Raw genomic sequence first — 26966 nt, 5'->3', positions numbered from 1 at the left:
TACCCGATATATCGTTTGCAACTATCTTCTCCCATTCCATCAGTTGCCTTTTAGTTTTGTTGATTGTTTCCGTTGCTCTGCGGAAGGTTTTTATTTTGATGAGGTCCCAATAGTTCATTTTTGCTTTTGTTTCCCTTGCCTCCGGAGATGTGTTGAGTAAGAAGTTGCTGAGGCCGAGGTCAAAGAGGTTTTTGCCTGCTTTCTCCTCGAGGATTTTGATGGCTTCCTGTCTTACGGCCTTCATCCAGTTTGAGTTTATTTTTATGTATGGTGTAAGAAACTGGTCCAGGTTCATTTTCTGCATGTCGCTGTCCAGTTTTTGCTGTGGCATTTTAAAAGGACGTTGCAGAGTCTGCTAAATCAGTACAATAATTCACTAAGTTGTAAAGTGTAATAAATTACTGATTGACTTTATAATTAAATAAACCTGGCCTTTTCATTGAGTCCTATAATCTTCATGGTGTGTCCTTACATCATTGTTGGAAAACCCCATTGATTTCGTAAGTATCTGTTTTTCCCTTCAAATAAAAATAGTTTTAAGTTTAGATCCTTGTTATAACTCAAGTTCTGTTGTAACCTGATATGAAGGTGTTTTAAAATACCTACCAGAGAACAGGTTTTGGTAGAATAGAGACCATAAGGTTGGCAGGAACTAGGTAACTTGGAGGCCGGCAGTCCTGTTGTCAGGGTTACGAAACTGTAAGGCATTTTGTACTTTTGTTTAACTTTTTAAATTTTTTTTATTTTTGAGAGAGAGAGAGACAGAGCATGAACGGGGGAGGGTCAGAGAGAGAGGGAGACACAGAATCTGAAACAGGCTCCAGGCTCTGAGCTGTCAGCACAGAGCCTGACGCGGGGCTCGAACTCACGGACCGTGAGATCATGACCTGAGCCGAAGTCGGCCGCTTAACCAACTGAGCCACCCAGGCGCCCCTGTACTTTTGTTTAAAGCAAAAGCTCATTATTTATCCTGTTCTATCATGTAATGCGGTGGAACTTCAATCATTAACAGTAGCCTGTTGGATCAACTCCTTGCTAACTTAACTTTAGCTGGTAATCTGGAGCCAAGCGGTATTGCTGTTTCCAGACTTCATCCAAGTTATTAACACTAAATCAGATTGGACCATTTGAACTGTTTATCCTTTATCCCACTTATAAATGGTAACTCTTTCCTAGTAACAGGATGGAGACACTATTCCCGCTTGACAGTCAGTCTCTTATTAGCTGTTGTCTAACCAAACTTAATTGTATAATGAAAGAAATCTGGCTTCTTTGTGATGTAGAGATAAGATTTGCTCCTTTTCTTTGGTGCCTCCAGCTTGTCCTCTGCACTTTGCTTCTCAGACCTCATGTCTACCAAGTTCTGATTTACTGTTTCGTTTCATTACAAAGTAATTATAATAGCATTTCTCAGTGTTGTCATCTTTCAGCATATCTGCTTGTCTTTTGGGACTTTTGACTAATCCATCATTTTGCATCTTCTTGTTAGTCTTTTTTTTTTTCATTTTATTTATTATTTAAAAAAATTTTTTTAATGTTTATTTTTGAGAGAGAGAGAGAGAGAGAGAGCACGTGTGTGCATGTAGGTGGGGGAGGGGCAGAGAGAGAGGGAGACACAGAATCTGGCACAGGCTCTAGGCTCTGAGCTGTCAGCACAGAGCCCTACATGGGGCTCGAATTCATGGACCATGAGATCATGACCTGAGGTGAAGTTGGGTGCTTAACCGACTGAGCCACCCAGGCGCCTCTCATTTTAGAGAAAGAGAGAGTGGGGGAGGGGGCAGAGGGAGAGAGAGAGGATCTTAAGCAGATTCCATGCTCAGTGTGGAGCCTGACGTGGGGCTCAATCCCCATGATCTTGGGATCATGACCTAAGCTGGAATCAAGAGTCAAACACTCCACTGGCTGAGCCACCCAGGTGCTCCTACTCTTTCTTTATACCTGGTTATTATATATGACGACTGGTACTGATTTGTCCTTGCTGTTTTTATAGTCCCCCCCCCCCGTTTTTTTTTTGAGAATTTTCTGATTATGCGTAGAATAACAGAATTATTAAAAAATTACTCTGATATTTTTCTGTATGTACTCATCCCTATTTACAGAGAGAAAAAGATATTTATGATAAGGGCTCCATTTATCCTAGTGTCTACAATTACGTACAGAAAAATGAACAGAAACCAGAAAGTTTTTGTGTGTTAGAGGTAGATGAATAGAGGGTTTGAGAAAACATTTGAAGAGGTCTTTGTATGGTTAAAGTGGCATAGTTTTCTGTACATTAGAGGCTGTTCCCAAATAAAAATTATGCTCCAAAAGTTTAAAAAAACAAGTATATTTATATCTTATAGATAGGCATATACTTAATAAATAGTAATCATACATCTATAGAGAAATGCTCATTTTATTAGACAAAAAAAAATTTAAATATTTATTTTTGAGAGACAGAGAGAGATAGCATGAGCAGGGGAAGGGCAGAGAGAGAGGGAAACCCAGAATCAGAAGCAGGCTCCAGGCTCTGAGCTGTCAGCACAGAGCCCAATGTGGGGCTCAAACCCACAAACCATGAGATCATGACCTGAGCCGAAGTCAGATGTTTCACCGACTGAGCCACTCAGGTGCCCCGAGAAATACTCATTTTAAAAAAATTACTAAAGTATAGTTGACATTATTATATTAGTTTCATGTGTGTAGCATAGTGATTCAATAATTCTCTACATTACTCAGTACTCACCACAATAAGTGTAGTTACCAGCTGTCATCATACAATGTTATTATAATGTTATGACTGTATTCCCTATGCTGTTCTTTTCATCTCCATGACTTACTTATTTTATTACTGGAGGTTTGTACCTTTGAATCCTCTTCACCTATTTTGCCCATCCCTCTCCCTTCTGGCAACTACCAGTTTGTTCTTTGTATTTATAGGAGTCTGTTTCTGTTTGTTTGATTGTTTGTTCTTTGGTTTTGTTTTTTAGATTCCACATATAAGTGCAATCATGTCGTATTTCTCTTTCTTTGATTTAATTCACTTAGTATAAAATCCTCTGGGTCTGTCCATGTTGTTGCAAAGGGCAAAACTTCAAAGTACTCATTCTTCATTATCAGAAATACACTTAGTAGAGGACATAGACACCCATCTATGTCAGCACACCCTAGCACGGAATTAGTTAATTATAGTTTATTTTTGCGAGAGAAACAGAATGAGAGAGAGAGACGGAGTACAAGCAGGGGAGGGCAGAGAGAGGGGGAGACACAGAATCCCAAGAAGGCTCAAGGCTCTAGCTGTCAGCACAGAGCCTGATTCGAGGCTCAAAGCCACCAACTGCAAGATCATGACCTGAGCTGATGTTGGACACTAAACTTACTGAGCCGCCCAGTTGCCCCAGTTTATATTTTAGAGAGTGAGAGCATGAGCGGGGCAGAGGGGCAGAGGGAGAGAGAAAGAGAATACCCTAAGCAAGCTCCACGCTCAGTGGGAAGCTCAGTGTAGGGGTCCATCCTACGATTGGATGTCCACGAGTTGGATGCTTAACCGATTGAGCCACCTAGGTGCCCCCTGAATAATCATCATCATCATCATCATAATTATTATTTTAAATGTTTTTGAGAGAGAGAGTGGGGGAGGGGCAGAGAGAGAGGGGGATAGAGGATCTGAAATGGGCTCGGCACTGACAGCAGAGAGCCCGATGTGGTGCTTGAACTTACAAACTGTGAGATTCTGACCTGAGCCGAAGTCAGATGCTTAACTGACTGAGCCACCCATGCGCTCCCTGAATTCTTATTTTTAACAGTTGCAGTGTGAGTAGCTTTTGAAAACTTCTCAGGTAGACCCAGGTATATATCCTTCTATCCTCCCTATTTTGATCACTAGTCTAGATACTTATGCTTCTTTTGGATTCCAAAATACTGCATCTGTGCTGGTGATGGCGAAGTAGAGTTAGTTTTTTCATGCATTCAGTATTTATTTAGTTCCAACTCTAAGAGGATATTGTGCTAGACATTGAAGGGACAGATGAATTAAAACAAAATTTTGCTTTTAATGAATGAATAGTACAAACACACACACACACACACACACAGATGAGTACAAAATAAGATGGTTACTGTTTCTCAGAGTAGGGCAGATCCACCTGGGGTGGTAGTGAGGCAGTATATGCTATATGGTAAACTTGATTCATTTTGTTGTCGTGTCAGCTTATACTGTGGTATGTAATTTGATGCATTTTCGTTTTATAGCATAGATGGATATTTTCAGTGCAGTGTGGAAAAGTCGGTTAAACTTTTGCTTCTGAGGTCAGGTCCTTCTGGCTGTGTCCTAGTCTGGTTTTTCTTCTAGGAGTGTGGTAGTAAACCTAACAAGGGACAGGATTAGGATGCTGAAGAGAGGAGAGGAGGACATTCTGTTGGATTCTGGGATAATTTCAGGAATATTGACAACCTCTTTCCCTGGGTTAACAACTCAGCTTGTTCTACTTGTCATATTTGCTCATTTCTATCATTTGGTAAAACCCAAAATGGACTTCTGCTTATCTGTCAACCCCTTATCTCATCTTTAATACCTTCCCAGATACTCTACTTCATGACTTGGTTTTTTTCAACTTGCAGATTTTTTTAAGAGTTAAATCTTGCCATGTGGGAATATTTTCTGGTAATATTAACTCATTACTGTTTTCCCTAAGCAGACTATAAATGTTTTCATGTTGTGAACATGGAATCTTAATATATTGTAATTGCATATTTGCTTTATGCTTCTAAACATTTAGTATATTATTTCTTTCATTGAAATTTCCATGTAGGAAACTTTCTGGCAGATATGCAGCCTATCTTGTGCTAATACAGTAATCCTAGCCTTGTCATAGTTGCAAGAGGTGATAGTATTTCGGGAATACTGTGCATATTATTTAATATGTATTTGAGTGCCTCTTATGTGCCAGCCGTTTACTCTGATCTTTAGGTCCTTGTGTTGGGCCTAAGACCACTGCTACATTAATTCCCTAGGATGTCTTCTTTTTACTTATCTTGGAAGTAATAAATGGGAGATGAGAAAGTAGTTGATAATAAGAACAGAGAAACCTAATGGATGTAGGTTTCTGTTTTGATAAGGTAGAGTGAAGTAAGATATAAAAATTAAAAATTTATAGTAATGTGAATACAGAATAAAAGAGGTGCTATCTTTTTAGGAATCATCTTTCTAATCACCCTTAGAATTTCTTACAAATAATTTTTTTCTGATGGTTAGAAGCAGTACTGTTTTACTATAGACACTTGTAAACATCTGCAAAGAAAAAATTTCCTATAATTATATGATCCATCATTAACATAATGATAAATGTCTTTTTTGGTTTATTTTAAATGTACACATATTCAGTTTTTAAAAATAGAAATGAGATTGTACTGTATGCACTATGTTAGAGATTTTTTTTAGTCAGTAGAAACTGATATGGTAACTTCTGTTAAAATTTTTTTTTTCATATTTATTTATTTTTGAGAATCAGAGAGAGACAGAGCACAAGTGGGGGAAGGGCAGAGAGAGAAGGAGACACAGAATCCGAAGCAGCTCCAGGCTCTGAGCTGTCAGCACAGAGCCCGATGTGGGGCTCAGACTCATAAACTGTGAGATCATGACCTGAGCCGAAGTTGGACACTTAACCAACTGAGCCACCAAGGCGCCCCTAGTGAATTTTTTTTCACGTCAGTTTGATATTTCTCTGTGGTTTAGTAGAGCAGTATTTAAAAAGTGTATTATAATAAGACAATTGTAAAAAGTCAAACATTACAGAAATGCATAATGTAAGGAAGGAAAAATTTCTTGTAATCTTATTTCTCTAGGTATAAATATTAATAGTTATTAGATTATTTTTCATGTCATATTATGTATTGCAATATGGTTTTTTTCATATGTATTGCATTGGGTTGATGTTTACAAAACTAGTCAATTTAGTCCTAGTGTTTTGGTTGCTTCTAGTTTATTGCTATTTACAGATAATCTTAGACACTTTTCTGTGTATATACCTCTGCTCACTTCCTTAGGATAAACTCCTAGAAATAAAATCATTACATCAAAGGAAATGTGCAACCGTAAGGTTTTCCATACTACTTGGCTTCTGGAAATGTGATACTTAGATTTCCTTCATCAGTACACGAGGTTGTTTAACAATTATTATTATTATTTTTTTTTAATGTTTATTTGTTATTGAGAGAGAGACAGAGCGCAAGCAGGGGAGGGGCAGAGAGAGAGAGAGGGAGACACAGAATCTGAAGCAGGCTCCAGGCTCTGAGCTGTTGGCACAGGGCAGAGAACCCAACGTGGGGCTTGAACTCACAAACCGTGAGATCATGACCTGAACCAAAGTCGGACACTCAACCGACTGAGCCACCCAGGTGCCTCAAGGTTGTTTATATTTACATGTGCTCCTTAACTTTGACCATATTTTCTTTATTTTTCCATTCTGTTTGGTAAAAACTAATATATAATTTAAAATCAATTTTTTTATTCTACTGAAGGTGGTGATTTTCTCATGCTTATTCACTACTTATTGACTAATGTTTCTTACTGATTTTTATGTTTTTCTCTTATTTTCTTTTTTTATTTGAATGTGCTCTTTTTGTATTAAGGTTATCAGGACTCCAAGAACATGAATGGTTTATTTGCTTAACTAAATCATAGGCATTTGCTTTTCTTGGTATTGTTTGTTATATAACATTTAAATTGCGTAAACTTGAAAGTTAGTACATTTTTAAACATTCTATATCCAGTAGACTTGTTATTCAAGTTCATTTTTAAACAACTTTTGTGTACTATTATCTAATAAATGCCCTATATGTCTTTATTATGAAAAAATATAAGCTGAAATAAATTTGATAACATTACTTGTTTTAAGTGAGAAATAGAAGACTAATAGGCATTATTCTGTGACCAGTTTTATTAATTCTTCACTGATTTAATGAAACCTATTTTATTTTTTTTCTGCTAATAGCTACAAGTGTATTCATCAGAGTTTGGAGGATAATAATAGATGTCCCAAGTGTAACTATGTTGTGGATAATATTGACCATCTGTATCCTAATTTCTTGGGTGAGTCTCTGGAATGATTCTTTACTTGTAAAAACATTTTAGCCCCAAAGTGTTGTTGGCACTAATTTGTTAGAAAACCGTTTAGAGGTAAAGTGAGTCTCTCTCCTGTCACCTGGGTGCTTTCCTCAGCCTTCCTTGGGTTCTGGTGTATTTTCCATACCGTGTGTTGTCAGTTCTATATTTTAGTATTTTTAATTGTCATAAAAAAAGAAAAATTGACAAAACTCTTATTTCTTACATAGATGGCTGGACAGAATGTAAGGCTAAAGGGGAATGCCAGAGGTCCAGAACAACTGTATCTTTATACAGTGTTGTGCATTCCTGCTGTTTGTGATTCTGGGGCAGAAGTGAGAGTCTGGGGAGGAAAGAACTTGCAGAAGGAACTTAGGAAAAGAAGAAATACTGAGCGGTAGGATACTCTGCAGGACTGTACTTTATGGGCTAGGTTAGGCAGAAGGGAAGTGAAAGTCCTACAAAGCAGAATCCTTTGTCCCTGAACCTGGAAACATGGATTGATGCTGCTATGTGGGTTTCTAGAATCACTTTTCTATCAGTTGTTACAACTTTGGAACACTTCTTTTGGAATGGTTAAATACAGAAAGAAATATAATGTTCTGACAATTTTGGCATTTACTAGGATTTTCAGGCAATATTCTTCAATGAGTCCAAAAGTTATGTGAATTTCTAAATAGAGCACTGTATACTAGTATGGAAGGAATTTTAAAATATAGTACTGTGTTAGTTAGAAAGTGATTTCACGTTTTAAGTATATTCTCACATGTATCCAGTGAATAGTGAAGTCACAATTACTGATTTTCTAAGCTAGAAATTATCTTGGTGATGATTAGGTTTTAACCTTCTCTTTTTATGGATAAATTTTGGTTTTGGATAATAGGAATATTTGTTTTGTTTTATTTTAGAGAGAGAGAGAGAGAGAGAGAGAAGAGAGTGTGTGCATATGGGGGAGAGGAGCAGAAGGAGAGAGAGAATCTTTTTTTCTAAATTTTTATTTTGAGAGACAGAATCGGGGGACAGGGGCAGAGAGAGAGGGAGAGAGAGAATTCCAAGCAGGCTCTGTGCTTTCAGTGCTAAGCCCAAAGCAGGGCTCGATCCCAAGAACCGTGAGATCATGACCTGAGAGCCCAAAATCGAGTGTCAAAGCTTTACCAGCTGAGCCACTCAGGTGCCCAGTGAGAGACAGGGAGAGAGAGAAGGAGAGGGAGGGAGAGAATGTTAAGCAGGTTCCGCGCTCAGCATGGGGTCTGACTTGGGCCTTGATCCCACAACCCTGGGATCATGACCTGAGCTGAAATCAGGAGTTGGATGCTTAACTGACTAGGCCACCCAGGCACCTCTTGCACCTTTTTTATTGATAGGTTACAACCCTTTATTTATTTTTTTATTAAGGTTTTTAAAAAATGTTTGTTTATTTTTGAGAGAGAATGAGAGCAGGGGAGGGGCAGAGAGAGAGGGAGACAGAATCTGAAGCAGGTTCTAGGCTTTGAGCTGTCAGCAGAGCCTGACATGGGGCTTGAACCCATGAACCTCGAGATAATGACCTGAGCCGAAGTTGGATGTTTAACCGACTGAGCCACCCTGGCGCCCCAGGACCCTTCATTTTTATTACTGTGCATTTACTTCATGGGTGAAGAGTTGTGGTAGACATTTTCTATAGCAGTGGTTTTTAAAATTTTTTGTCTGGGTGATCTGTATGAAAATTCTGAAAAATGATGTTCTTCCTTGTACATTGATCCCACGTTTAAAATTCGCATCCTTGGGGTGCCTGGGTGGCTCATTCGGTTAAGCGTCCAACTTTGACTCAGGTCATGATCTCGTGGTTAGTGAGTTTGAGCCCATGTCAGGCTCTGTACTGACAGCTCAGAGCCTGGAGCCTGCTTCACATTCTGTGTCTGCCTCTCTCTCTGCCCCTCCTCCGCTCACACTGTCTCTCAAAAATAAACATTAAAAAAAAAAATAAAATTAGAATCTTCAGTTTTTTTAAATATGTTTAAGTGGTTGTAAAGGATGTCACTTTAGGAGTATTGTAAATATGGTTATTTAAAAGTAAAACTTTTATCTCTTTATTTTTTTATTTTTTTATTTTTTTCAACGTTTATTTATTTTTGGGACAGAGAGAGACAGAGCATGAACGGGGGAGGGGCAGAGAGAGAGGGAGACACAGAATTGGAAACAGGCTCCAGGCTCTGAGCCATCAGCCCAGAGCCCAACGCGGGGCTCGAACTCCCGGACCGCGAGATCGTGACCTGGCTGAAGTCGGACGCTTAACCGACTGCGCCACCCAGGCGCCCCGCTCTCTTTATTTTTTAAAGTTTAATTTGAGAGAGAGAGAGAGAGAGACAGAGCACCCCAGTGGGGGAGGGGCAGAGAGAATGGGAAATGGAATCATAGGCAGGCTCTGCGCTGTCACTGCAGAGCCTGATGCAGGGCTCAAAAGTCGTGAACTGGGAGATCATGACCTGAGCCGAAGACAAGAGTCGGACGCTTAACTGACTGAGCCACTCAGGCACCCCAGGATCATCATAGTTTTTTAAAAAATTAATATATAATGGACATATAACATGATGTAAGTTTAAGATTTTTTCTTTTTAAAATGTAAGTATTGGGAAACTTTGCTTACATAAATAAGTTGATGGGGAGTGAAGGAATTTTGATAACAGTAATGTCACTCAGTTTTTTGACTTTGTTCTGAATTAAGAAATTAAGAAAGAAAGCATTTTGATTTATCCTCAAAAAGAAACTTAATGCTCTATTAGTTAACAAGTCCTTTCTTCAATTTTAATGAAAGCAAAGAATTGGAAGCCAAACACTCAGGAAGGATTTGGCCTTCTGGTCATTATCATTATACGCTTTTTTGTCAAGACAGGTACCTTGATTTTGCCTTTCCTGCCCTAAACACTACACTGTTAGACCCTTTTTCTTCTGACTTTCCTTCCCCCATCTCTTCTTCTACCTTTAATAGCATTCCATTTAATTCCCTCCTTCTACCTTTTCTCCTCCAACACATTCACTATTCTTTCCATCCTACTTGCTCTTGAGAGCTTGCTTTCTCCTGTCACTGAGAGGCTCCTGTGAGGTGAAGTCTTCCTGTCCCTGTCCTGACCTATTGCCCCATCTGTTGCTGTCTTCCACTCCTGCCAAGACTTGCTCTCTGGCTCCCCCTATCCATCCATGGTGTGAAAGCTCTCTCCAGCTTCCTGCCTCATCTCTCCTCTCTGTATATAAAATTTGTAAATTGAATTTTCTTACCTCCTTTATGAATGACTTTATTATTCTTTGAAGGGACAACATCAGTGTTACGTTTAAAATCCTTACTTGAAAGGAAAGTAAATAACTAAGAAGGGCACTTGTGATGAGCACTGGGTGTTGTATGTAAGTGATGAATGACTAGAATCTATCCCTGAAACCAATATTGCGCTGTATGTTAACTAAAATTTAAATTAAGAAAAGGAAAGAAAAAGTAAATAAAATATATTAACATCCTTACTACTGCTAAGCAGTGTCCTAAGTGCTTTGTGTAAACCAACTCATTTAATTTTCAGTCCTGTGAGTTGTTGCCCTACTCATTCTTCAGGTGAGGAAACTAAGGCACAGAGAAGTTGAGTAACTTGTGTAAAGTTACACAGTCATATTGGTAGAATTGGAATTTGGTCCTAAGTAGTCAGTCTTAAAAGCGTGCGCTTTAACTATACTCTCTTGCTTCTAAAAAGATAGTTGCTAGAATGGAAGTGTTAGCAATAGAAGTGCGTTGTCTGTTCGTAGTACTGTGGCCGTTTTAAGGATCCAGAGAAGTATAATTATGGATATAGAATATCCTTCAAGTTAAGTGGTATACAAGATTTCTCAGTAAAATGCAATGTAGTATACACACAAAGTATTACAATTTAAGTCACAGTTTTTATTCAAATGGATGATTCTGTTACTGAAACATTAAACTCTTACTCATGTACTTCTCTTTATTCCCACTGCATTATTTCAAGCTTTCCTTTCTCTTCCCTGGTTTATAATAGTAACTTTGTGAGATACATCCTAGGCTCTTCAGAATCAGTCTGCCATCTGTCTACATTTCCAGCCTTAGTTTGTAGTCCATTAATCATTAACAGAATCACCATGACCCTGTGTGTCAGCATAGTGATTTTAAGTCATTTTATCTCCTGGTCTCTGATGACTTTCCCCCCTCTTTCTCACACCGTTATCTGAATTCTTTTCCACTTCTTTTTCTGCTTAGTGAACCTCTGTGCATGTTGTGGCCCAATTCTAATGTCACTTTCTATGTGTAGCCTACTCATTTACACTTCGATTCCTCCTTGTCCTGTGTTCCGTGTAAGGCTGTTTCAGCAATAGTACCAATTATCACATTATGTTACAACTCCTGCACCATACACATTTGTCTTCCTACTCAGAGTTGCTTGAGTCTTAGATTGAGTCTTACTTATTGAAGTGTGGATTATTAGTGTGGGCTTGATACCTCTCTGGTTTGTTCAGAAATATTAATCGTTAATAAAAAAAAAAAAAGAGGGGCGCCTGGGTGGCTCAGTCAGTTGAGCATTGAGTTCGGCTCAGGTCATGATCTCATGGTTTGTGAGTTCGAGCCCCGCATCAGGCTCTGTGCTGTCAGCTTGGAGCGTGGAGTCTGCTTCCGATTCTGTCTGTCTGTCTGTCTGTCTGTCTCTCTCTCTCTCTCTCTCTCTCTCTCTGCCCTTCTGCTCGCACTCTCTCTCTCAAAAATAAATAAAACATTAAAAGAAATTAAAAAGAAATATTAATTGTTGGATTGTGGTATAGTGGGAAATATTAGATAGTTGGATTCATATCCCAATTCTCTTATATCATATGTGTTACCATGAATGAGTTCCTGATGCTTTCTCTAATTTTCTTATCTCTAAAATGGGGAGAATGACCCATAGGATAATGTCTATAAATTAAAGTGTTAGACTAGTGCTAAACTGGCTTAGTGCTAATTTCTTTTTCTTTATCAGGTTTTTGTTGTTTTTGTTTGTTATTATCAGTTGGCTGTTAAAGACAGAAAAAAAGAATTTGTAGAATTGGTTAATTCAGTGGTTCAGTGATAGTATCAAGTTCTCTCTTTCTGTTCCTCTGTCCCCATTGGTTCTTTGACTAGCTCCCCCACCCCCCACCCCCCGCCCCAAGACTGCAAGATGGCTCGAAGCAGTTCCAGATTTCCAGTCATACTGGGTTGGGGTGGGACCTGGCTTTTCTGAAAGCATATGGCAGCCTGACACTTGGGAGAAAATTATGTTGTTATTTAAAAAAGAGGGGGGAGGATGGTTTTTGATAGGTAACTGACAGTGTCTGCCTTGATATTTATAGGAAAGTAACAAACAAAAAGAAGAACAAATAAAAATGGTTAGTGCCTACTTCATAGAATCAATCAGGTACCGTGTGGAGGATGAGACGGTCTAATACAGTGAAGAATTGTCTCCCTCCAGGTGCTGATAGTGTCATTGAGATACATACAAGAAAGCATATATTCTAAACAATTCTCCTAAGGCAGTAGTGGTAGTGATAATAGCTGTTGTGGTAGTAGCTGTGGCAAAACTGTTTCAAATTCAATATAAAATGAAAACCTAGCATTTTCTGCTTAGCATCTTTTTAATTTGGGGGCTTTTTAAATTGAGAATTGAACCCATATAAACAGAACACTTAGGTGATGCGTTTAACAATAATCCAATTTGTACTTTTTGTTTTGTTTCTCTTTTCAGTGAATGAGCTCATTCTCAAACAGAACCAAAGATTTGAGGAAAAGAGGTTCAAATTGGACCACTCAGTGAGTAGCACCGTATGTTTCAACTCTTATTACTATTTTTAATAAATTTCAATTTGTTGTTTCTGATGTTTTAAAATTAATTAAAAAAAATTTTTTTTTTTTTTTGAGAGAAAGAGTGCGCAAGTGAGCAAGTGGCAGAGAGAGAGAGAGAAAGAGAGAATCTCAGGAGGGGCAGAGGGAGGGGGGAAGGGAGGGAGGGGGAGAGAGAGAGAGAGGGAGGGAGGAAGGAAGGAAGGAAGGAAGAGAGAGAGAGAGAGAGAGAGAGAAAGAGAGAAAGAGAAAGAAAGAGAGAAAGAAAGAAAGAAAGAAAGAAAGAAAGAAAGAAGCAGGGCTCACCTGAAACAGGACTCGAGCTCACCCGATGTGGGACTTGAACTCAAGAACCCTGTGAGATCATGACCTGAGCCAGAGTCACATGCTTAACAACTGAGCCACCCAGGTGCCATAATATTAATTACATATCAAAGCTTAGTATATCATTGATTTTTTTTTTAAAGGAAATTTGTTTTAAGTTTATTCTATTTAATAAAGAACTTTGTTAACTGCATTGTCCAAAATTTAGTGATTATCTTTTGAATGGTCTTGTGGGATCACACTGAGTCATGTTGGCTGGTAACACATGACATTTAAAGGATTATGTGTCAGGGTGAAACTGTGGTTGGTAATTTGGAAAAACTATTGGAAGATTCTGAATTTAAGAGGATCAATCCCAAACTTATTGAGGGAAGTGAGCTTAAATTAATAACTTACCAAGTACAAAGTTGAAAATATGGCTAGACAGATAATTAAAATCCAAGCACTTATTTATTTATTTATAAAAGTTTATTTTACTTATTTTGAGGAGGGGGTGGGGCAGAGATTGGGAGAGAGAATCCCAAGCAGGGTCCACACTCCTAGTACAGAACCCAACACAGGGCTTTATCCCATGAACCATGAGATCATGACCTGGGCAGAAATCAAGAGTTGGACAATCGACAGAGCCCCCAAGGCATCCAGAATCCAAGCACTTATTTTGAACGGAATTCTACTGTTAGCTGTGCCCACTTAATATTTGTCTTGAATATTACTTTTGTATCTGTTACCTAAATTCATTTAAGGGAGAAGTAGTGTTTAATTTAGGATTAGAAGGCTAGGAGCCACTTGCTTGGAAGGAGTAGGTTAGAATATTAAAGTATATTTTTTATATCTATGTCATAAACATATTAGGAAGTAGCAGTTAAGGATTTGTTTTAGACTCTCTGAAACAATCTTCTTGAAGTTGCTATGGTTCTTCTTTTCTTCATTTTTAGAATGGCCACAGGTGGCAAATATTTCAGGATTTGTTGGGAACTGACCAAGATAACCTTGATTTGGCTAATGTCAACCTCATGTTGGAATTACTAGTGCAGAAGAAGAAACAGCTGGAAGCAGTAAGTGGTAGCTGAACTTTAAAAAATTTTAACTGGTGTTCTTTATTGCATTGAGAAAGATCTAGAAATGCTTAAAAACAATAGGGTAGTGTCTGCCACTCAGTTCATTCAATTTTATTCTGTAAGAGTATGGTCAAGGTATCACTTCTAACAAATTCCCCCTTTCCAAGTAAAAGAAAAGACAGATGTCTTTTTTTTTTTTTTTTTAAATATTTATTTATTTAAAAAAATTTTTTTTTCAACGTTTATTTATTTTTGGGACAGAGAGAGACAGAGCATGAACGGGGGAGGGGCAGAGAGAGAGGGAGACACAGAATCGGAAACAGGCTCCAGGCTCTGAGCCATCAGCCCAGAGCCTGACGCGGGGCTCGAACTCACGGACCGCGAGATCGTGACCTGGCCGAAGTCGGACGCCCAACTGACTGCGCCACCCAGGCGCCCCAATATTTACTTATTTTGAGAGAGAGAGAGCGAGCGAGCATGAGTGGGGAAGAGGGGCAGAGAGAGAGAGGGACACAGAATCCCAAGTAGGCTCCATGCTCAGCGTGGAGCTCAATGTGGTGCTGGATCCCACCACTACCGTGAGATCATGACCTGAGCCAAAATCAAGAGTCAGATGCCAAACTGACTGAGCCACCCAAGCGCCCTTCTTCTTTTTTTAAAAATTTGTTTACTTGGAGACAGCAAGCAGGGGAGGAGCAAAGAGAGTGGAAGAGAGAGAATCTTAAGCAGGCCCCTTGCTGTCAGCCCAGAGCCCAACGTGGGGCTCAGTCTCATGAACCATGAGATCATGACCTGAGTGGAAAGCAAGAGTCAGATGCTTAACTGACTGAGCCACCCAGGTGCCCCAAGACAGAGTTCTTATATACAACTTACTTGCACTGTCCAGTTTATATTAAGAAAAACTGAGTGATAAGAAAGATGTGAGAAAATACAGCTTCATTTTAATGGAAAACAATTATATTGGTCATTTTTTCTAATATATTCCTTGCCATATCTTCCCTTCTTCACATATGAGATTTAGAAGAGAAAATAGGTACTATTTTTATCTACATAAAATCCTTTCAGCAGGTGTCCGTTGGTGACAGCTGTAGTCTATGGCTTAAATAATTTATAGAAAGATGGGAACTGGAACTATATATGCTGTTTCATCTAATGAAAGTAAATAAATGTAAAATTGCATTTATTTTATGTAAACATAAGCAATGTAAAATGTGATTTTGCGTGTATTAGTCAAGAATGGAATATGATCCATTAGGAGCAACTCTCACCTTAGCAGGAGCAGAGTCCCCGTGACCTAGCTTAAATGAAAAGGAGGGGTAAAGTAAGTGAGTGAGTAGCTGACATATATGAAAAGGAAGAGTTTAACAACCAAAGATGGGGAAGATTGGAACCATAGCTTCTCTGGAGACTATAAGGAAATGAGATCAGTCACTTGAATGTTGTTGGATCTTTGGTGCTTTTCATGTCTGTTTCTTTGGGACAGGTCTGATTTCCTTTTCTCAGATTCTTATCACATGGTGGGTAATATAGTCACTTGTACTTTCTTCATTTGTATTTATGTTTTGAAAGAAAAGGGGCTTTCCTTTCCAGTTTCGGTTTAAAAAATTCTGTGGGTGGATTCTTTATTAACATAGCTTAGATCTGGATTGCATCTGATAGAATGGGAGTCTTTTAGTAGGATGAGGGAATAGCTGAGGTTGTGCTTACCAGAATGGTTCTCCCATGCTGTGTCTTTTTGGGGCACAGGACTGGCAGGAATTTCTCCTGTGTTTTTAGAAGAGGAGGCTTTATCTTTTATTTATTTATTTTCTTTTAGTTTTATTGAGATATGATTGACATATAACACTGTATAAGCTTAAGGTATACAGCATAATGTCTTGACATATATGTATTGTGCAGTGATTACCACAGTAAGTTTAGTAACATCCATTATCTCATATAGATACAGGAGAAATAGAGAAAAAAAAGAAAAAAAAAAAGGTGTTTTTTTGTGATGAAAATTTTTTAGGATTTACTCTTTTAGCAGTTTTCAAATACACCATACAGTGGTGTTGACTGTAGTCATCATGTATATTACATCCTCAGTACTTATTTATCTTATAACTGGAAGTTTTTACCTATTGATCGCCTTCATCCAACCCCCTCCCCCCTGCCCTGCCATTTCTAGTTAGTACAAATCTGATTTCTATGAGTATGGTGGATTTTAAGATTCCACATGTAAGTGAGATCAATACAGTACTTGACTTTCTCTGTCAGACTTTCTTCATGTAGCATAATGCCCTCACGGTCCATTCATGTTGTTGCAAGTGGTAATATCTCTTTTATTCTCATGGCTGAATAGTATTCCATTTTGTATATATAGCCATGTCTTTATCCATTCATGGTTGTAGACACTTAGGATGTTTCCGTTTCTTGGCTATTGTAAATAATGCTGTAGTATACATGGGGGTTCAGATGCCTCTTCAGCCTAGGGATTCATTTGTTTGGATAAATACTGAGAAGTAGGATTACTGAATCATATGGTAGTTCTGTTTCCAATTTTATTTTCCTTAAGAATGCCCAGAAGTTTGATTCAAGGTTCAGAGATGGTGGCCAGGCTGCCCATCTCATTGCCCAGCACCTCTGTCTCCAGCATTGGCTTTGTTTTGCTTTTGCTTTTGTTTTGAAAAGTGAGGGAGGATTCTTAACGTGAACTTCTTTTCAGAACTGCCCTCCCAAGGGTCTCCTTATGCCTCCAGCAATGAGGTGTTTGAATTGGTCCTTTGGTGCTTGTCAGCCACCTTGTGCAGAGAGGTTTCAGTAGCTTGCAGTGAGACTGGTCCTTCTGTATTTCAGGGATTTGCTCCATCACAGTTTTTATCTCCAGATACCTGGGACACAGTGCCTTGTATATCTGAAGGCCAAGTGCACCAGGGAAGCCATGTAGCCATGGTGCTGCCTGTGTACCTAGAAGCCTTCCAACAGATATGTGGTGAAAAGCCACATGACTATTTTCAATTTTTGGGAAGCCTCCATATTGTTGTTTGCCACAGTGGTCGTACCAGTTCACATTCTCACCACTAGTGCACGGGGGCTACCTTTTCTTGACATCCTCACCAGCATTTGTTAGCTCTTCTCCTTTTGATAATAGCCATTGTATCAGGTATAAGGTGATATCTCATAATGCTTTTGATTTACATTTCCCTGACGATTTGTCAGTTATTGGCTGTCAGCGTAGAGCCTGATGTGGGGCTTGATCAAGACCGTGACCTGAGCCAAAATTAAGTGTTGGACACTATTAATTTTTTGATTGGATGCCAGGAATTGTAAATTTCATTTTGTTTAGTGCTGGTTTTTTTTTCCTGTTACTTTATACACTCCTGAGCTTTGTTCTGACACAAGTTAAGTTACTTGGAAATAGTTGGATTCCTTTGAATCTTTTTTTTAAGCTTTATTAGGTGGTAACAGAGGAAATTTTTATTTTTTTATTTTTATTATTTTGTTTTACTTTTTAAATTTACATCCAAATTAGTTACTATATAGTGCAACAGTGATTTCAGGAGTAGATTCCTTAATGCTCCTTACCCGTGTAGCCCATCCTGTCTCCCATAACCCCTCCAGTAACCCTCTGTTTGTTCTCCATATTGAAGAGTCTCTTCTGTTTTGTCCCCCTCCCTGTTTTTATATTATTTTTGCTTCCCTTCCCTTATGTTCATCTGTTTTGTGTCTTAAAGTCCTCATATGAGTGAGGTCATATGATGTTTGTCTTTCTCTGACTAATTTTGCTTAGCATAATACCCTCTAGTTCCATCCACGTAGTTGCAGATGGCAAGATTTCATTCTTTTTTATTGCCGAGTAATACTCCATCGTATATATATATATACCACATCTTCTTTATCCATTCATCCATTGATGGACACAGAGGTTATTTTTATGTAGGCTAATTTTGCCCCCCCCCCCCACCAAAGCAAACTTTTTGAGTATTCATTTTGTTTATTTTTGCTTTGTAATCAGTATATTAAGGAAACATTCATACATGTCAAGAATTGCTTAATTCTGATATCCAGATTTAAGCTTGCGAACATGACTTTTAAACCTACAATTAAAGCTATTCATTGTAATTTGCTATACTAGCAACATTAAATTACAGTTACTTGGAGCATTAGTTAAATGGTTTAAAGTGACACCTTCCTATCTCATACATGGAAATTAACTTCTCCATGAATGTCTCCTCACTCTAAGTTTCCCTGCTGCCGAAGTCATTATTCTGAAGCTTATCATGGTCCAAAGAGAAGGGAAAAGAAGCTTAATCCGAACTGAGATATATATATGTGTATATATATATTAAAAAAGAAAAAGATGGCACAGCAGAAGGGGAATGCCATTGTACGAGTGCAGGCCCTCAAGCAGCAGTAAACTCCTTCTTTAGAAAGGTGTCCTTTCTATCACTGGAACCAGAGGCCAGATTACATAGCATACCTTTTTCAAGTAACTGTTCAGGCAATAGAATAAATGCAGAGGCATCATATTGAATCCCACTTAATATAACTACAGACAATACTTCTACAAATCAAGTTCTTTGATTACCAATTAAGTACAAGTCTTACCTTCATAGCTTGGTCATACACTGAAGTCAATACATACACTTAGCATTTTAGTCTAATCTGTTTCATGTACATAGAACTGAAATCAGTTACAAGGTATGGCCTAACAAATGCTGGGGGGGGTGGTTTAAAAAGTAGTTTTAACAAGTGCTAAACAGATTTATCTTGTACACTGAAGTCATCATACATACAGCAAAGTCAGAGCTTTTATATTTGAGTTTATTCTTCATTTAACTTAAAAAAAAAATTTTTTTTTACATTTATTTATTATTTTTTTTTTTATTTTTATTTTTTTAAATTTTTTTTTTTTCAACGTTTTTATTTATTTTTGGGACAGAGAGAGACACAGCATGAACGGGGAAGGGGCAGAGAGAGAGGGAGACTCAGAATCGGAAACAGGCTCCAGGCTCTGAGCCATCAGCCCAGAGCCCGACGCGGGGCTCGAACTCACGGAATGCGAGATCGTGACCTGGCTGAAGTCGGACGCTTAACCGACTGCGCCACCCAGGCGCCCCTACATTTATTTATTTTTGAGAAACAGACAAAGCATGAGCAGGGGAGGGGCAGAGAGAAAAGGAGACACAGAATCTGAAGCAGGCTCCAGGCTCTGAGCAAGCGGTCAGCACGGAGCCTGTTGTGGGGCTTGAACCCACAAACTTTGAGATCATGACCTGAGCCGAAGTCGGATGCTCAACCGACTGAGCCACCCAGGTGCCCCTCTTCATTTAACTTTTAAAACACTACTATAGTTGAATATTAAAAACAACAGGAAGTAGTGAGCTATGATTGTGGTCCTTCACTTACTCGCTACTGTGTAGAGCATGCCAGCAGTGTTATTCACCAGTCCTGTTAAGAGGTTTGACACTGAGCATCACCCCCAGGAGGACGTTCATCATCCTCATGTGCTTCTCCATTGTAATGGTGCCATCTTTCTGATTTGGATCAAAGTCCACCAGTTCTACCTGGTCCAATTCATCAGTCTCTACTACTTCCTTCCTCTCAGGTAAGAGTTTTTCCAGTATAGAGAGTTTGTCAGGAGAGAAAAAGCCTTTCTCAGGAAAGTTTACCTTAAATGTGACGATTAGGTGACCTTTTTTCATATGGTCTATGATAAATTGGCATGCCTTCATTTAGCACACCCTTGATATCTCCATGCTTGACAATCTCACGTGGAATGAGAGGTGATGACGGTGGTTCAGTTGTCAAGAGTAGATATCGTCTTTTGAAAGCCACACAGTGCTTCAACCAGCTGTATATCCATACATATGAAAAAATCTCCTTGTCCAGTGAAAACAGCATGGTCTTTCTGATCTAAAACAGTGATGATATCTTCTGGTTCCAGTCTTGATTCTTGGTCTCCTTCACCGTGGAATGTTATCTTCTGGCCATCTTTCATGCCTATGTCAATATGAACTTCTAGATTCTTCTTTTCTTGAACTATCATCCTCCCATTGCAGCTTTTACATCTGTCTTTAGGTCTGATCCCTTTCCCATGGTCCTAGCACTCTGTGCACACAGATTGAATTTGTTGAGCCATTCCAGGTCCCATCTGGTGAAAAAAAACTTTATTTCTTTCTGTTTAAAAAGTTTATTTTTTTATTTTGAGAGAGCCTGTGAGCATGAGTGAGCAGGAGAGGGACAGAGAAAGAGGGAGAGAGAAAATTCCAAGCAGGTTCCATGCTGTCAGCATAGAGTCCAATCCCACGAACCTTGAGATCATGACGTGAGCCCCTTGAGACCATGAGCTGAGCCGAAATCCAGAGCTGGGAGCTCAACCGACTGAGCCACCCAGGTGCTCCCTATCTGATGGATTCTTACTTGCATCCCAGTATGTTGGTAATTGAGACAGCATTGTGCCACTCCTTTCCTACAACCTCAGCCTTCATATTTGTTGCAAATCACATTCTTTTGCAGAGCTAGTTTTCTATCTTGAGAAAGAGAAAGAGAGCGTGAGCAGGGGAGGGGCAGAGAGAGACTAGGAGAGACAGAGTCTCAAGCAGGCTCCATTTATAGATAATCGGTATAAAAAAGTCCTAAGAAGGGTGCCGAAGGGTATTTGTCATCATTGTTGGGACACAGAGCCTTGATGAGTTTGTTCTGTGTGATAGTTCAACTTTTCAGGAATGTGTCTAAGGTTTAGTAAATACCACTTTGTTTTGCAGGAAAACAATTCACTTTCAAATTTTCATGATACTATGTTTTAAAAATTTATTCACTTGTGAGACATTAATTCAGTTATGTTAATCAGAATATCCTAATGTGATTGCTTCTTTATATTTGTTCTCCCTTGTCCTTATTGTCTTGACTTAAACATTTCATTGATCTGTTTTGCCTTTTACCCTTTAAAATATGAAGAACCCTCTCCTCATAGGGGATAGACTCTGGGAGTGGGTGGCCATGCCTTTTTGTGATATGTATAATATTTAGGGATTTGTCAAATTTTGACTGGCTTATTCTTATCATCTGGGGACTTGGTTTTATTTATTTATTTTATTTTAGAGAGGCGGGGAGGGGGGAGGGAGAGAGAATCTTAAGCAGGCTCCACACTCAATGCAGAGCTGGGTGCAAGGCTCAATCCCAAGACCTGCGATCATGGCCGAAATCAAGTAGGTTGCCTTACTAACAGCCATCCAGACGTCCCTGGAGACTTGCGAAACAAAGGTTCTTGGAATATTTTCTAGAGTAACAGAATCAAATATAATTGTCCCTATTTGTTTTAACAAATGCCCCCAGACAATTCTGTTGCATAACAAGGTAAATGAAAGTTTTATTATTTTTTGTTATTTATTTTTGTTTGATTTGGAAATGATTTTCTGGTCTTTATTATTCTTCTTTTGAGATATATAAGAAATTAGAGTTACCTTTGTTAATAAACTATCTCATTCCATTTTTAGCTTTTGATGCTCTTTTTACATATATTCATTCATCAGTTTCACCTGGAATTCCTTGTTTCTTTGTGTGAATTTTAACAGTAACAGATAAATATTTGCAGTTTTATATTTTATACCCAGAAACTGTCAAGTTTATAATTATCTTTTATCTATTACATGTTTGTTTCACTTAACAATTCAGATTATTTAGCTCTTCCTTCATTTGATTATATTAAAATATTTGTTCTTAAATGTCTGATTCTTGACTGAACTTCTCTATGGACATGTATTCTCACATTTGTGTGAGTAGGTAATAGCCACAAATAGTAAGTTTCATTTCTAAAAGGTATGAATTCCTTCCCAAATATTATTCTGCCTTTGGAGAAAGTGATTTTAGTTTCCAGGAACTATGTTGAATCCACTATGATTTTTGTCTTGGTGTTCTCTTAGTTTGGTTGGAAGAGAATGCTAGGGCAGATAACAGAATTGCCATTTTCTGTAAGCAGTTTTTTCAGTATGGTAGGTGAGAAATGTAATTTAAAACCCCTGTTTCTTAAAATGAGTTTTAGTTTTGGGGAAATGGCTTCTTTTTAAAAATACCAGTGAGTAAATCAGAAAACTGATTAATAGAAGTTATAGGCTGATTTAAATGGATGCATGAAGTTGTTTCATACTGGTTATACTGCAGTGTTAAAGAAAACTTTGAACTCATAGTCATGTTTTTAAAAGAACAATTATAATTTTCTGTTATAGGAATCACATGCAGCCCAACTACAGATCCTTATGGAATTCCTCAAGGTTGCAAGAAGAAATAAGAGAGAGGTATATTATTTTGTATGCTTTACATAATGTTTCATTTACTGTTGACTATTCCTATTATTGCCCATTTTTGTAAAGACATTTCATGCTCAAAAGTTTATTTAAACATTTAAAAAAGGCTTTTGAGTTGTAGGCAGTTTCCTTATGCTTTGTTATTTTAACTTTTACCTTTGGAACTTGGTACTTTGTTATTTTTAAAACATTTTTATTCTTTATTTTTTACTTTTTTTGGATACTTTATCATTATTTTTTAATGTTTGTTTATTTATTTTGAGAGAGCACGTGAGCAGGGGAGGGGCATAGAGAGAGGGAGAGAGAGAGAGTCCCAAGCAGGCTACGTGGGGCTCGATCCCATGGATCTTGAGATCATGGCCTGGGCCAAGATCAAGAGTCGGATGCTTAACTGACTGAGCCTTCAGGTACCCCTACAAATTGGTACTTTAAAAATCCCTTTTTGGAGATGTACTGAAAAGTTTTCTGTAGGATTGAATACAGTGACTTACCTCAAAGCTCTAAAGAACAGAAAATAGAATTATCAAATGACACCCTGAAAAGAGAACTTCGGAACTTTAGATAATAAAGTCTTAGGTATTTTTCTTATGGCAGAAATGTATGCTGGGGGGAAAAACAGGCAAAAACATAGCTGCCTATTTGGAACTTGGAAAGTATGTCATGCAGGATAGCTAAAAGGTAATTTTTTATTAATAATCTTATAATCAGGCTTTTTTTCATTTGACATTTATAAAATTCTTCAATCATTTCACACTTGTACAAAATATGGGAAAATCAAAGGCAAAATTCTGTATTATGGGGAGAATGCCAATATAACTTCAAAAAGGAGTTCTACATTTAAATTCTGAACTGTCCTCAAATCTCTTATATTTTTATTTTAAGATTTCTAAGTAAGATTTTTTTATTCACCTAGAAAATACATGTAATGTCTATTATGTGCTCAGTTCTAGGCCATCTGTTTTTGAAACTAAAGAGAAATGTTTTTATTGTGATGAAGTATGGTTAGTGTATGTTGTCAGAACTTTACATTATCTTAGTTTGATGTTTCCTTGTTTCGATTATTCGTGATATCTGTTTTTACTTTTTCTTACTTTGTTCCAATTGGATTTTCCTGTACTATGATACTGTTGATAGCTAAATATTCTTTATCTGGTTTTTCACTTGTTTTCTTAAACTTAAGCTTTACTGAGCTAATAATTGTGGTTTTAATATGTCTATTAACAAAAACATTTTCATTATAAATTTAAAATTTATTCCTCTCTTTTTTTCTTTTGGTGGCTACTTAAACTTTGATCTGCATAAGAATCACATGAAGATAGTTAGAATCCAGGTTCTGATTGGGGGTGTATTTTGGAGCCCCATAGTCTGCATTTCTAGGAAGCTTCAGGTGATGATGATGTTGGTCCTTGGACCACACGTTGCGTAGCAAAGCTGAAAATTTTATGATATATGGAAATAAAATTATTACTTTAATATGTACACTCAACATCTTTTTGCTATAGAAAATTCTTTGGAAAAGTGATAGTTTTTCATATCACATACATACCTCCCAACTTTTTAAGACAGAATGTGAAATTGTTGTGCAGTAGTTTCATACATACGCTTCTTTCTGCCTTGGACTTTAAACTCATTGAACATGGGATTAAGTACATGAGGAATTACGTGATAATGAATGAGTAAATGACTCAATTAAGTGTGCAGTCCAAACATGAGGGTGTCTGAGGGTTAAGTAAATGGCTGGTCATTATCTGTGTCATGAATTATTATTAAAAGTTTTTGTTTTAATGTTTATTTATTTTTGAGAAAGAGGCAAAGTGTGAGCCAGGGAGGGGCAGAGAGAGAGGGAGACACAGAATCCAAAGCAGGCTCCAGGCTCTGAGTTGTCAGTACAGAGCCTGGTGTGGGGCTCGAACTCACGAGCCATGAGATCATGACCTGAGCTGAAGTCAGACGCTTAACCTACTGGGTCACCCAGGAGTCCCTGTGTCCTGAATTATTTAAGGTTTTTATTAGACCCTGGTTTTTCACTGCTTTTCTAGGGGTCTGTTAATGCTTGCAACAAAATTGTTAGATTTTAAAATGTCTCAGGTAATAAAAGGATACAGTATATAACTCTAAAAAAAACTGTGAAGATCCTGAGACTATTACCTTACTAGCAATCTCACAAGTTAGCCTGTAACACTTTCATTTGTGCTGTCAGTTACATGAGACTTCTGGGCTGGAGATAGAGGATTTTATTGTGGGCACATTTGGTGCACCTGCTTCATGTTTGTATGTTTTCTCTGAACCTCAAGTCTCACCAGGGTGTCGTAGAGATGCGTTCAGGCGAATGCTGCACATACAGTGTATTTATGTAACAACAAAGGAGCCCCGAGTTTGAGAAATCCCAGGCTTTTAAAGGGGTCTCTGGCAAACGTATCTAGTCTTTGCCCTGCAGGGAGATACTATTTTTATCATATTGATCAGAAAATAAATCTGCCCTCTGTCACGGGCAAATTCACTATTTCTGTGTTTGCTGTAGAAACATCCTTGAAAAGATAATTTGGAACTAAAGCTATGACAGGATGTTCAGAAATGGGAGAGATCAACAGAAAATTATTTTCTAGTAAATAATTCATCCTTGTGATTGTAATTTTTCCTCTCTCAGATGTGGTGGTTGAGGGCCTCTAATAGTACCTTCTAGGATACCGCTTTTGATCCATAGCTCTTAGTATCTGTGTTTCTGTGTTTTTGCAGTTAAATGTCTGGGTTAATTGTACTGTAGAATTTTATAGTTTGACTTCAGATTGATCTTTGTGATTGAATGATTTCTTTTTCCATTTTGAACCATATTTTCTTACTGTGGGCAATTTAACTATGAAGTGCACTAGTTCTAAGTACTTCTGGATATTGATAATCTATTTTGTGCATTGATTATATTGTTATTACTACATTTTGGTTTTCTTTGTTGTTGTTGTGCCCATGCTTTGAATATTTCAGGTTTAATTATGTAAGAGACACTGAGGAGCAAGGTTAACAAAGTTTAAAACATTTGAAAATTTAGTGCTATGTCAATAGACTTTAAAAATTTATCAGTTACTTTGATTGAATTTCATAAATTTCTCCATAATTGGAGTCAGGTACCAGTAGTGATATGTAATCGTAAGAAACTTTAGTCTAGGAATTTAGTTGATTAATTTAGTACCCACAGAATGAAGTGATTATATTTTTTCACATATATTATGAAGTATATTTGCATACTTAATCCTCAAAATGAATATCGTTGTTAGAGGTCTTATGTCCTGTTGTGTAATTTATACTTGAACTTATTCAATCAAAGTATAGGCTGACCAGGCGGCAAAGTACTACTTTTGAATTTAACATACTTATTTGCTTCAATATCACATCTTGCTAGTACTTTAGGGCTATTAGAATCCTACATTTAATTTTTCGTTTTTGAGTTAATTTTCCCTACTGACTCTTTTTCAGATATTAAGAGGACACATAGTAGGCGTTTGCATTTGTTACCTATTGCTGTGTAACAAGTTACCATCAAATTTAATGGCTTGAAACATTAAACATTTAATATCTTGGGTCAGGAATCGTGGTGCAATGTAGCTGAGTGCCTTGGCTCGGGGTTTCTAGCAAGCTACTGTCAAGGTGTTGGCCAGGGTAGCAGTTACCTCAGAGTTCGCCTGGGATAGGAATCCTTCCAGGCTCACCCATTGGCTGTTGGAAAGGGATACCGATACCATGGCAAATGGACTTCTCCATTGGTTGTTTACTACATGGTTACTGGCTTCTCTCAGAGGGAGCAAGTGAGAAGGAAAGAACGTTTTGAAGACAGCAATCACTCCAATTTGGAAGTTACATTCCAGCACATGTACTATCTTCTGGTCATTAGAAGCCAATCATTAGGTCCAACCCACACCAGGAGAGGTAATTAACACAAGGGTGTGAATACTAAGTGGGAATCTTTGGAGGCTATCTTAGATTCTGCCTACCACAGCATTTGATAAGTATAAATATTTAAAGTTTGTATTTATTTTTAGAGAGAGAGGAGTGTGAATGCATGTGAGTGAGGGGGAGGGGCAGAGAGAGAGAGAATCCCAAGTAGGGTCTGCTCTGTCAGCAAAGACCCGAGGTGGGGCTCGCTCTCACAAACTGTGAGATCATGACCTGAGCTGAAGTCAGAAGTTGGATGCTGAACGACTGAGCCACCCAGGTGCCCCAATAAGTAAATATATTTAAATGAACATGTTATTCTTTCTTCATGGTCAGATGGAACAAAAGGGCCCTGGGTTTAAGGTAAAAGTCAAATTTGTACCAGCATTTAAATGATTGCCTTATATTTCATTTGACTTAGTTTTAACTTTTGGGGGCACCTGGGTGGCTCAGTCGATTAAGCATCT

The 26966-nt window shown here is 38.0% G+C and overlaps 1 protein-coding gene and 1 pseudogene across 4 annotated transcripts in view; one reads left to right on the top strand and one right to left on the bottom strand.

Annotated features, from left to right (window-relative positions):
- Positions 1-26966, top strand: part of COP1 (COP1 E3 ubiquitin ligase) — a 259690-nt gene that overhangs the window by 35416 nt on the left and 197308 nt on the right. For 3 of the 4 annotated variants that reach the window (XM_043568158.1, XM_043568156.1, XM_043568159.1), the window contains exons 3-6: positions 6975-7072; positions 12814-12890; positions 14168-14287; positions 22498-22566. In XM_043568158.1, the coding sequence (XP_043424093.1) occupies positions 6975-7072; positions 12814-12890; positions 14168-14287; positions 22498-22566 (364 nt within the window). The remainder of the gene's footprint in view (positions 1-6974; positions 7073-12813; positions 12891-14167; positions 14288-22497; positions 22567-26966) is intronic. The other variant, XM_043568157.1, reaches the window with a different exon arrangement.
- Positions 19562-20522, bottom strand: LOC122476007 (annotated as a pseudogene).

This window comes from Prionailurus bengalensis, chromosome E4, assembly GCF_016509475.1.
Source record: "Prionailurus bengalensis isolate Pbe53 chromosome E4, Fcat_Pben_1.1_paternal_pri, whole genome shotgun sequence".
NCBI lineage: Eukaryota > Metazoa > Chordata > Mammalia > Carnivora > Felidae > Prionailurus > Prionailurus bengalensis.
Note: the sequence above shows the minus strand (reverse complement) of the source record. Positions and strands in the feature narration are given on the sequence as shown.